The sequence below is a fragment of the Excalfactoria chinensis genome, chromosome 2, assembly GCF_039878825.1.
Source record: "Excalfactoria chinensis isolate bCotChi1 chromosome 2, bCotChi1.hap2, whole genome shotgun sequence".
NCBI classification, from domain to species: Eukaryota; Metazoa; Chordata; class Aves; order Galliformes; family Phasianidae; genus Excalfactoria; species Excalfactoria chinensis.
Window position 1 is genome coordinate 128,539,626 of NC_092826.1, and position 11,608 is coordinate 128,551,233.

Genomic DNA, 11,608 nt, shown 5'->3' on the forward strand with positions numbered 1-11,608 from the left:
CACAGCTGACCGTAATTGATGCTTCTGAAGCTGCACTGCCCCGCTAATATTGCACAGCCATCATAACGCCTGGCTAAATTCACTTTAATCCAAGCTTTTGTTTAAAGCGAAAAGCAGAAGAGGGGCAAGTACGTTCTGAAGTGAAAAAAAACTGTCAGTTAATACAGGGTAGTTCTCGCTGCACTGTAGGTACTACAGGAAGCCACGGGCTGGCACACCACAGAGTGCAAACTCAACGGAAACTCCACTTTGACATGGCAGCGTTACCCGCCAGTAACCATCATTAACACTCTGATGCAGTTTCGGCAACTAAAACCAAGATGAAAGCCAACTGCTGCCGAAAGAAACCACAGAGCTGCATCCCCACCTCCAAAACTGAACCCTATGCTCCCAGTCCCAGTGCCCACCAGCACCTCAGCTCTGCAGGCTGGCAGTGTGTGCCTTGAGGCAGCCCATCCCTCCTCTGCAGCAAGACTGACATTCTGGAAGCTTCCGTGGACCAAAGCAGATCTCCAAGTGGACAGATGAGTAGTGAGGAAACAACGCCTGTGAAGTCACAGTGTCTGTCAGAGTGAAATCTCATCAAGCTTTTTGGGTGCTGTTTATTTTTCGCTTCAGATTTCTAATGACAAGTGCCTAGCATACTGTTTATATGTAGTATCTAAATATTTCAATTGTGAATTTTAAAACAGATTCACTATTCTAACGCAGTTTATAATGAAGCTGGTACTGAAACAGATCTTATCCCCAACACACTGTGAGCGCTGGGTAAACGGTCAGGAAAAGTGAACACGCAGAATTCATAATAACAAAAAGATCATCCTGCCAATATGCAGCTTTGTAGGTCTGTATCTATTTTATCGACCCATCTACCAAGAACCAAAAATGACAATGATTAGTACAAAGACGACAACATCTGGCTAGGTATAAGCACACATTGGAATGGCAGACTTCCCCTAGATTTCAATCTGGAAGCCTGAGCACTGGCAAGAATCTCACCTATCTGAAGTAAAAAAAGCAACGTCAACCCCAAAATGGCTATTATTATTTTATTTATTTTTACAAGAGATCCATCAGAAAATGCTTCATAAAAAGCAGTCCTTGCCCAAATAACTTGTCTAAGAATATGCATTCGCTGCTTCCCAGAGGAGGATATTAAACTTGGAGCCCACAGGCTGCTTCTGAAGGGACAGCAAAGGGCAGTAACGGAGAAGGTTTCTCAGATATCCTGACAGGTCTCCCACTCCAGCACTGCTGAATGGAGATGCTTCTTCAGGTCCCAGTTCCCTAACAGCCAATCCCACCCAGCAGATGCTGAAGGCTCCATAACAGTTTATACCAACTTAACCATGGATCATTGCAGTCTTGCACTCTTCTCATTAGGCACGTCTCCACTTCCTCCCCTTCACCTAAAGAGCGTTACTCGCAATGCACGTGGCCACCCAAGTGAAGCAGCTGATCTAACTGAATATTAATTTTTTAATCAAGACATTGGAGCGCTGGGCTGGTTGAACAATAACTTCCACTGCTGATGTAAGTACGATGAAGACCACAAGGTACAGACAGGAGGGAGTGTGTCATCACAAGAATTAGGACTTGGTATGGTATGAAGTGCTGCAGGGCCACATTCTGATGGAAACAGAACGTATGCTCAGTTGAATTCATTGGTTAGAGGGGTACTGGGACACCTTATCAAGTCCCATATTCATGTCAATTTGAAGCCACTTGTCTACGGCTTGGTAGTTCTCTCTAATGAGCGTGCTCTTTTTTCCTCTTTAAACTCTGCAGAGACACAGCATTACAACTCCTTCCAGCTACAAGAAAATGTTAATCATATTAAATACTGACACTGCTCATTTAGAAAGTGAAACAGCACTGTGAATTATGCACCAAAAAGAGCCACTATCTGAGCAAGCTTTTTTATTGCCATCTAGACACTCTCCCAAAGGGGCAGCTGGCGGTGATAAAAGTAAAGTGCTGGCAGCAATTCGACATGTTATAGTTTAGCTTAACGGTAAAGCAGAGTCCTTCAGTGAAGCTGCTGAGGTCAGCAACACGGCTATGTAACATTTCATTTCAGCCCTTGAAAATTTAAGTAAGCCACATCTGCAATGGAGGGAGGTACGTACACAGAGAAAGAAAACCACCTATGATCATCACTGTTCATCAATTTTAAGATGCCTCTTCATCAACCTATAGCTGGCACGTATCGCACGTTCTTCTGAAAAAGGCAATTTGCTGTTTCCTTGTTTTTTTAAAACACTTGAGTCCACACCCAAGAAAATGAAATTCTTGAAAACTTGTTTCTCACGCAGATTTTTATTTGCATAGAAATGACAAAAACAAAAACACAGGCAAAACATGCCCCATTTTTGACCTGCATGTTAAAAGAAGATACTACGTTAACTCTGTAAGTGTTACACTTACAGATATACTGCATGTAGGTTACATTCATGCACAATTAAGGATAGATTCTTTTAAATCCGTTCTGACACAAACCCAGTGAACTGACATTCCCAAAGGCTTTGAGTTTTATGGAGATGAGCTGCAGAACTCCTCTCAGCACCCGGACAGTCTTTGACTCACACTGAAAATTGAGCACATGCACTAAATAAAGCCTCGCAAAATCTTTGATCTTTGAGCTCCCTTCCAGCCCAAGCCATCCCACGATTCTATGAAAAACACCAGAGAAACCTCAGAGAAGGAAATTCCTGACTTTCTCCCATGCCCATCTAAACTATTTTCTCGATACACTGGAAAACATAACTTCAGTCAAAAAGAAAAGAAACAAAGCAACCAGAAAGCGCTGCTTCAAAGGCAGCAAATAACCAACCCTACTTACACTTGTCTTACGGTGTTAATAAAAAACTTCCTTGGTTCTCTTATCATCATCAGAACGGGTATTTCACTTGCTGACTGGACACATGCAAAGTCTCCAGCCATTCCAGCACTGAAGATGCTGTGATAATATACTAACTCATCCCACCGCAGAATGCAATGCAGATTTAATCACAACCAGCTACTGAGATGTGTCAGCTCTTATTCCCCAGAAAGCGCTTTTTGTTTAACATCATAAAGATTGTAAACTTTTGTGCTTACCTCCACTTCAGAAATAGGTTTCCTTTTACCCATGCTCATCTTCACACCAAAGCCTGTACCAAAGACCACTAAAAGCACAGAGCTGAGGGTTTAGGCAGAATTGGATGCTACCCAATTTAATATTTGAGCAATTGACGCTACAGAGGATGTTGGCCAAGCTGCTGCCACGCCAGAACCTTCAAACGCCTTCTACAACTCCTGTGGGGCTCCCAGCACCTGCATTACCACACGGCTTGGCAGGATGGCATCATCATGCAGCGCTCTGCTGGTGACAAAGTAGGAGCACAACACATTCTCATGCATCACCCAGCCCTCAGAGGCACAGGACTGCTGGGGGGACACAGCCAGAAGCCTCACACAAATTCAGCTGTGCTCAAGGCAGACATGGCCTGTGGGGCTCAGAATAAAGACCAGCGCCACTTCAAGAACTAACCTGCAGTTCCCTCAAAGAAAAGGGCTGATCATACAATAACAGCTCACCTTTACTTTCTCTCCTTCACAAAAATGATACTCCACATCCTTCAAGTCACAGTTGTACAAACCAAACCACCCTACTGCTCTCACTGCTTTGTTTTACATAACCACAACCTTGAGGCCAAGATGCACGAACTGCCCAAGACGCTACCTTTGACTCACAGTATCGCCATTTCCTAAATGATATACTAACTCTTCCTAAATTGATCTGATTATTTTTCATTGTTTTTAAATAACCACAAATCAGTCATTTTTGCACGAGGATGATTTCAGTGTTTCAGTTCAGCCCAATATATAAATTATCGTTTCTGATTTTACCACAAAGGATGAGAAAAGAAGATACTTTCACTTTTTCAGTTTGACTTCCACATCAGAAGTGCCATTATTTGCACAGCTCTACAGGTAAAAAGAAAATCCTTTCTTAACAGGCACAGCAGAAGATTACCTACGTGTGAGTACCTGAACACAGCACGTATACCCACACAAAACCTTGCAGGTTAATACAGTCGCAGTCCATACAAACAATGGCTCGCCTTCCTGTTTATACACTAGATACTCTTGTGAGCAGAAGTTAAAGATAAGCTAAGCCAAACCCAGGACTAAGTTAAGTATGTACATTACAAACATTACGTCCATTTTTTTGGGGGGGGGAGGATACTATGTTGAGTGTGTTACTGCTTGTAAGCATTTAGTGCATTTGAGGAGACTCGGCAGTTAAACAGGGTCTCACAAATCAGAAGTATGGGGAAAATGACTATAGGCAGTAAAGGAATTATTTGTTGGCAAAACATGAGAACTGCTTTAATTTAGCAAATATAAGCACAACGTTTTCTAAGGGAGAAAGAAAAGAATGAAAACGATTGTGAGAAAACACCACTCTCTTCTTAGCTCTTCCTACCAATAACAAAGTTGAGATTCCTGCCTGTTTTACTACTCAAAACTTCTCCCACTAACAAAAACCACAAGAATACTAATGATGTTTCACTGCTGCTGTTGGATTTAAAAAGACAGAAAAAAGCACATGAAACCACTTTTAAGACAGAAAACATATTTCATAACCCTTTTTGAAGTTGCTAGTAAAGAGTAATTGAGAAAGATAGAGACAGAAATGATTACTCTAATACACAAAAAGGTCAAACTGTTTCAAAGAGGATTACGGGTCACCCAGGAAACCCATCACCTTCCCAAAAGTAAGCATCAGTATTATAGTCTCACAAAGCCACTTGCTTGCTTTTATGTGAAGTTGGTACTCAAGCAGCGACTCCCCCACCTCTCCAGATCTAAAACAACTTCAGTTGGTTAATGGCAGAATAAAAAGCCCTAGGAAGCCCACAGAATCATTCTAATTACTTTAAGAGCAGAAAAGTAAAAGAAGGCGGTTATTAAAAAAAACACAGTATGTTTACCAACAACCATCTACAGGGAACACACTTAATACTGAAAAACGCAGCGGTATCTTTTAGTGACACATAACGAGATGCCTGCTGCCTCTTTTTCCATTCACAGAAGTCAGAATTTTCATTTTCTCTGCGTGATGTTTCCAAAATAAGCCACTGAGCAAGCTGATACACGTTCTACATCAGGCTAGAAACTCACACAGCTGAAACATGTGCTGTTTTCTTACAGTAAGGCTGGCTATACTTTCACTCTGATACTTCTACTACTAATTGCTGGGGCAAAGAATCACGTTTAGAGAGAGGTCTCACTGCAATTTCATCTGGACTTAAGATTTCAGCAGTTCAGGTTGCCAGGCTATGCCCATACAGGAGAAACTGGGGAAGGAAAAAAAAACAAACCCACAAACTACAACCAACAAAAATCAGGAGGTGTATTGCTGTTCCTGAGAAAGGAAGAAAATGAACCTGTAGGGCCACCTCCATACACCCATAGCCAGGACAGCTCACAGGCACTGCTCTGTACTGTGGTCAGCTGTGGTCACCTTCTCTTGCAAACATTCTCAGAGAATAGAGAACGAAACCGAGCAAAGCAGAACAACAACTACACAGAAAAAGGTGCCATTACAATGGCCAATAAGAGATGTCACAAGTTATGATTAGAACAAACAGGCCAACTGCAACGTTTTGTCACAAAAGGACTCCTACATTGGGGCAAGACGTTGCCAACATGAGTCCAGGCGACCACAGTGCAGAGCATGTTCTACTACCGTCCTCTTTGGCATGAAAACACCAAAGACAATAAAACATACACTGGCAAGTACTTCTAAAATGACAGTTGAAAATACCTACTTGTTGCCTTTATCAAAAAATTCTTACAAATCGATGTAACTGCTTCATGATCTCTATCAGTAAATTGAGGATTCTTTTTACCCCCCTATATTCCAGGAATCGCTACAGCTCCTAAAAATAAAGAGTTGGGCAGAAGGAATGGCCAACCTAATAAACAAATAAGTAAATAAACAAATGCACACATACATCACTCGAAATTCCTGAAGAGAAAACGACAGCAGAATAGGCTCCTCTACTGCCAAGCCTCCATTCCCTCCTTTCTGGCTCTAACCACTGTCTCTTCCAAGTGCCATGTGAAAAGGCACGATGGATCTCAAAGCCAGCTAGCTTGCCGTACTTAATTAAGACTGATTAATAATAATAATAATAATTTACAAACACCCTTTTAACAGCAATTCTGCAACATCTGAGTGCCTGTAACAGCAGCTCTCATATGGAAGAAGTACAAAACATATTTGAAAAGGGATGGTGAGGATGAGGAGGTAGGGTATATCAGTTACTGGCAATGGTTCATCCTGCCTCTGCTCGTCCCACTGAAGTCCATTCCTCAAAACACATGTTGGGTGCAGCACGTTCCCTGAGCTTGTAGAGAGTTGAAAGCAGTACAGCTCAGCATCCAGACACGTGGTTTGAATGTCGGGTGGTCCTGTGTGGAGCCAGGAGCTGGGCTCCATGATTCTTGTGGGTCTCGCCCAACTTGGGACGTTCTATAAATCTGTGACTCAGCCTCCTACTTGTGATACTGAAATTAGCAGCAGCACTGTGCACGGGTGTGCAGTACTTCACCTGAAGAAACCCACCTCCCAGCACCAGGAGGGAAGGGGCAGCTGGAGATCTCCATGACTGCCTTCCAAAAGAAGGTCCCACAGCAGCACAGGTACTGCTGCCATCCTTAACACGGCCAGAACAACCACAGTGCTGAGACCTGGACAGCACAGAGCCTGCAGCAGGCAGGTCCATGCACACCAGTCAGCCAAATCCAGACGGGAAAAGGGAGGCATGACAACTATTTACAAACAACTGAAGAGCATTCATACCAGAGACAGTGAGGAAACCGTATTCAGGGTAACACAGTGTACAGCATGTGTCAGCCCCGGACTGCGCCGTTCCCTCTGAGCTCGCCTTTCTGCTACCCAAGCTATCCACTTCCTCAGTTCCAGCAGATGTGCTCTTTTTAGAACTGCATGAAAGCAGCTACCCTACATGAGGTACTAGGAGGATGGCTGAGAGCAGAGGCATGAAAACATGGATCAAGGAAGAAAGAACAGCAGGAAAAGTTTCCGGACAGTTTGTGTTCAGCTGTGGGAATCACCTCCCAGAGGAAGTGGCAGAACATTAACCACTTGAGTCACTTAAAGCTCAGCAAGACAAACACTGGAATTCTGAACTCACATCAGAACATCACAATTATTCTAGAGAAGAACTTCAATCCCTCCAAATCCATCCTTCACATGACTGGGAACACTATGTAGGATCAGACAAACTCATGTGTAGATCTCCCTAGCAGCGCACAGAAGGAATACCAGGTTTGTAACCCCGAGTTTCACTGCTGAAATAAGATGAGTTAATTTATCCCGTGGCTGGCACAGCACTCCCAGGCCAGCTTTGACAAAGGCATGTTCTCAACCTACCAGCCTGCTGGGCGTGCGCCTTCCACAGCATGAAACACCTTCAGAAAGGACAATGGTTGAAGGTGGTGTTCTCCTGGTGAACGTGCCTTGTCTTGCCTGCATGTTGCCAACAGCTCTTTGCTTTTGCAACCCTTAAAAATATAGCCCTAGGCAGGCTTGCAAAATGCTACTTAATCATCTGCCAGAGGCTAAGAATATATTTTAGCGACAGGACAATGAATCATCAGTTTCATCACTGCAATGGATGTGGACAATGAAGGCCTTCACAATGGTGAGTCTTCTTTGACTTCACCTAAGTCCTTCTAGTAGCACAACAGCTCTTCTAAATAAATTAGCACCAAGTCATCTCATTTCACACTAGGAAATCAACAACCAACTTTCCCCCCCCTCCCAACATCACCCACCAGGCGGTTAATGTGCCATAAGCACAGAAGATTCCAAACTGCTTTCACCTAAGTAAAACCAAACTCCATGTCAGCACTTAAGCAAGCACAGTTAAGCCAGTGTGGTTCCACTGATCTGCATGGAGGTGATTCCTCCTGCCAAGGTTTGTGGGTGTTGGCAACAACAGGACTGTGGCACCAGGGGCAAAGCAAACAGCAAATGCACGTTTTCACCGATCAGGTATGTGCTCGTGTGCTGGCACGAATGGGTCCTATAATACCAATGATAACCCGAGAAGAAGTGAAGGAATGTTTGATTTCATAAAGAAAAGCATTCACAAGATGACCTGATGAGTCTGACAGGCAGTCAGACACGGTTCCACTGGATAAAGACATCTGACACTGGGTCTGAACGTGACCTAACCAGCGAGTCAGGGAAGAACTTCCCATTCAACCGTCTGCATGTGAAGGCGGCAGCACCAGGCAGAACGCGGTGCTCCCGTTGTTTTGGGCCACTTCAGAAATCACCACATGAACCAGACGGTGCACAAAGGCCTCACCTTCCCTCTTCATCCCGAGGCAGGCTCGTATAGGGCTGCCCAGGCTCAGAACCAGCTAACAGCAAAATACGGACAAAGTCGGGCGTATCTATAAGTGGAACCGCTGCATTACGATCCAACAGCCCTTCTAACAGCGCACACATCTGCCAGCTTCGAGAGCCCCGTGCAGGTCAAAAACCTAAAGATAGACACCCACGTTCCTACACCGACTCACTCTTCGTGACCCCACAGCTCTGACTCCTCGCACCCGAAGTCGCGTTAAACTTTCCCCGCCGGGCTCCGGGCGGACAAAGGGCCGTCCCGACCCCGGCAGGCCCGACCCGCCGTCCCGCCGCCACAGGAAGCCGCGGTCCGGGCGCGTCACCTTCCCGCCCGACCGCAGCGCCGGCCCCCGAGCTCAGCGGAGGCCGAGCGGCCCCTCCGCCCGGGACGGGACACGCGGCGGGGCGAGGCTGGCAGCACCGCGAGGAGCCGCGCTCTCCGCCCGCCCCGGCGCCGAGGAAAGCGGCGCTCAGCGCTCAGCCCGCTCCCCGCTCCAACCCCCTCCCCGTCCTCCCGCTACCTCGGCCATGGCCGCGGCGCTGCTCCTGCCAGGGGGCGCGCTCCGGCCCGCCCGGCTCCGGCTCTGCCCCAGGAGCTGCGCTGGGCGCGGCGTGGCCTCGCTCCGCGTCCTTCCGTCCGTCTGCGGGCCGCCCTCTGCCTCCGCGCCGCTCGGGGATGGGCGGGGGGGGAGCCCGGCGCGCGGGGCGGTGGAGAAAGGAGGGGTGGGGAAGGTCCGCGTTCAGCCGCTTCTTTTGCCCGCCCCGGAAATACATTCCTCCCCGCTGCCGTCAAGCCCTGGGCGGGGAGAAGCGCTCCGGTCTGCGGCTGGGGGTAGGGAGCGCGGGAAGGGCGCTCCGTGGGCAGCGGCGACCCGGCCCAGCTGCCTGTGGAGGTGGCGGCGGTTCTGTCGCCGAGAGCGCTGCGGCCGCGGGACGGGATGGAACGGGACGGGCTCCGTCCGGCGCAGCGCCCTGCGAGGAGCTCCTGTGTCCCCGTTGCCCCCCGCCGCCCCTCGTGGCAGCAGCCATCGCCTTATTTGGTGGGGCGTGATTAGCGCTCCTGTTCCCGGGCTGCTGGGGCTTCTGCCGTCCGGGCTGTTGCTCTCCCAGCCACGCAGCCCCCGGGCTGGAGTTCCGCTTGTCCCCACGCTTCACCCGTGTGCTGCGTCCCAAGTGGGTGGGAGGCACCGGCAAGGCTTCGGCATCGCTTCGTGTGCCACGGGACAAGTGGAACTGCCCGTGTCCTGTTGCACCAGCCTGCTGGCATTCAGCACACACCCACATGCTAATGAGGTTCCCTTGGTTTTGGAGGCAAAATGTCAAAGAGGTGTAAGCCACGTGATCACAGCTCACAGTCAACTGCTCTGTAGCTAACCTGCTACTGCTGCTTCTTATGTTGGGAATCATAGAAATTCCCAAGTTGAAGGGATCCACGGAGATCACTGAGTCCAGCTTTTGGCTCCAGAAAGGATCGCCCTAAATCCAAACCCTAAGTCTCAGAGGGTTGTCTGAGCGTGTTGTCCACATGCTCCTTGAACTCCAGCACACAGCGCTGTGCATCCCATTCCATGCCCACCGCCCTCTGGTGCAGAGCCATCCCCTGACCCCCAGCCGCCCCTCCCCTGGCACAGCTCCATGACGTTACCCTCGGGCCCTGTCGCTGTCACACAGAGCAGAGCTCAACCTGCCCCTCTGCTCCCCGTGAGGAGCTGTAGGCCGCCATGATGTCTCATGATGTCTCAACTAAAGGAGCAGTGCTACAATAGATAACCATTTTCCCCCCTCTGCTGCTACTTTGTTGCTAGCAGCACTTAAAAAAGAAACAGTACTTCTGCCATATGTAGGCACAGCCTACGCTCTGAAGGCCTGTTCCAATAGGCAGTGCAGCTGTCCAGGACGCAGTCTCTTACCGTAGCTGCCAGGTCTTAATGCTGGTACAGCTGTAATTTTAAAACTGGTTAAGCGGTGTTAGAAATGGAAATGGAAATGATAGGCTGCTTTCAAAGCAGCTTCGTCAAAAGCAAACACTGGGCAAACAAAGTGGAAAATACATAAGGTGCGCAATCAGTGATAAAGAGCCCAGAAGCCATATGCTGCAGCAGTTATGTTGCATTATTAATACTGCCAGGAGCGGAGAAAGAAGCTGCCATAAAATCAAACCTTTAAAATGGTACGTTGTATGAAATGTAAATGGAGGATGGATATGAAAAGTAAATGTAGGATGGATAGTGATCTACCAAAAACATAAGAAATTTAAACACTAGCGGGGAGAAATGACTTCTAGGTAAGGCATACCTACTTCTTGAAGTAAAGGCCATTTTGCCAGAATGTACAAATAGCAATTGAATGTGTGCTGCGATGTATTGCAGGCAAACAGTGGCAAACATTCTCCATTCTTACTGCTATGGCTTGCCAAGTCTGTGAGGAGTAAATAGAGCTGTGCAGTGAGCTGCTTCCAGCCCTGCCACAGCTCTCAGCTCAGACATCTGTGCGACAGGTTGCCAGTGACTGGCTGCACTGTGCAAGGAGAAACCTCCCAAATGGCTGAAAAGAATTATTTGGCTGCTTTCTGGGCACTGTTTAGAGAGTGCAGGTGTGCACGAACACCATTTGCTATTTTCCAACACTTCTGAAGTACTAAGGATGTCAGAAGAAGTGCTGGAGGTATCTGAGCCAACAGACACGATCACAGATGATGTCAAAATATTTAATGTGGCATCTCCATATTGTGGTATATGAAACATCTGTGCGAGTGAGTGAACATATTTGCCTGAAGGGGATGAAGCAAAGAAAGATTTTATAGGCTCAGTCAAACAGTCAGAAGCATGTGGGTCTCTGTTAGGCTTGGGACCACTACTGTATGTTGCTGGGGAAGTGAGTATGACACGATGTGTATTCCCTTAGTGTGTGCACCAGTCAGTTTTATATTGCTGGATTTGCTATTGTGTTAGCTATTTTTTTGTCATTAAGTCTGAGACATTGTGGTTCTTTGTTACAAGATTTGGATGTAAGCTGTTGACTCTTCTCCATGTACTTGCATGTGTCAAACCAATACAGTAACTGGAAAATATCAGAATTGTATTGCTTCTGTTAGCTTAAATTAATTTGATATAATTGACTTAATTATATTAAAATAATATTCATTTTCTCCTCATTTCTTCCCGTGTATTTAAT

The 11,608-nt window shown here is 46.9% G+C and overlaps 1 protein-coding gene across 1 annotated transcript in view; it reads right to left on the reverse strand.

Moving 5' to 3' along the window:
- ITGB1 (integrin subunit beta 1) overlaps positions 1-9,167 on the reverse strand; it is a 42,021-nt gene extending 32,854 nt beyond the window's left edge. Inside the window, exon 1 of the mRNA XM_072328365.1 lies at positions 8,956-9,167. Within this exon, the coding sequence (XP_072184466.1) occupies positions 8,956-8,964 (9 nt within the window). The 5' untranslated portion in view covers positions 8,965-9,167. The remainder of the gene's footprint in view (positions 1-8,955) is intronic.
- Between the last annotated feature and the right edge of the window lie 2,441 nt (positions 9,168-11,608).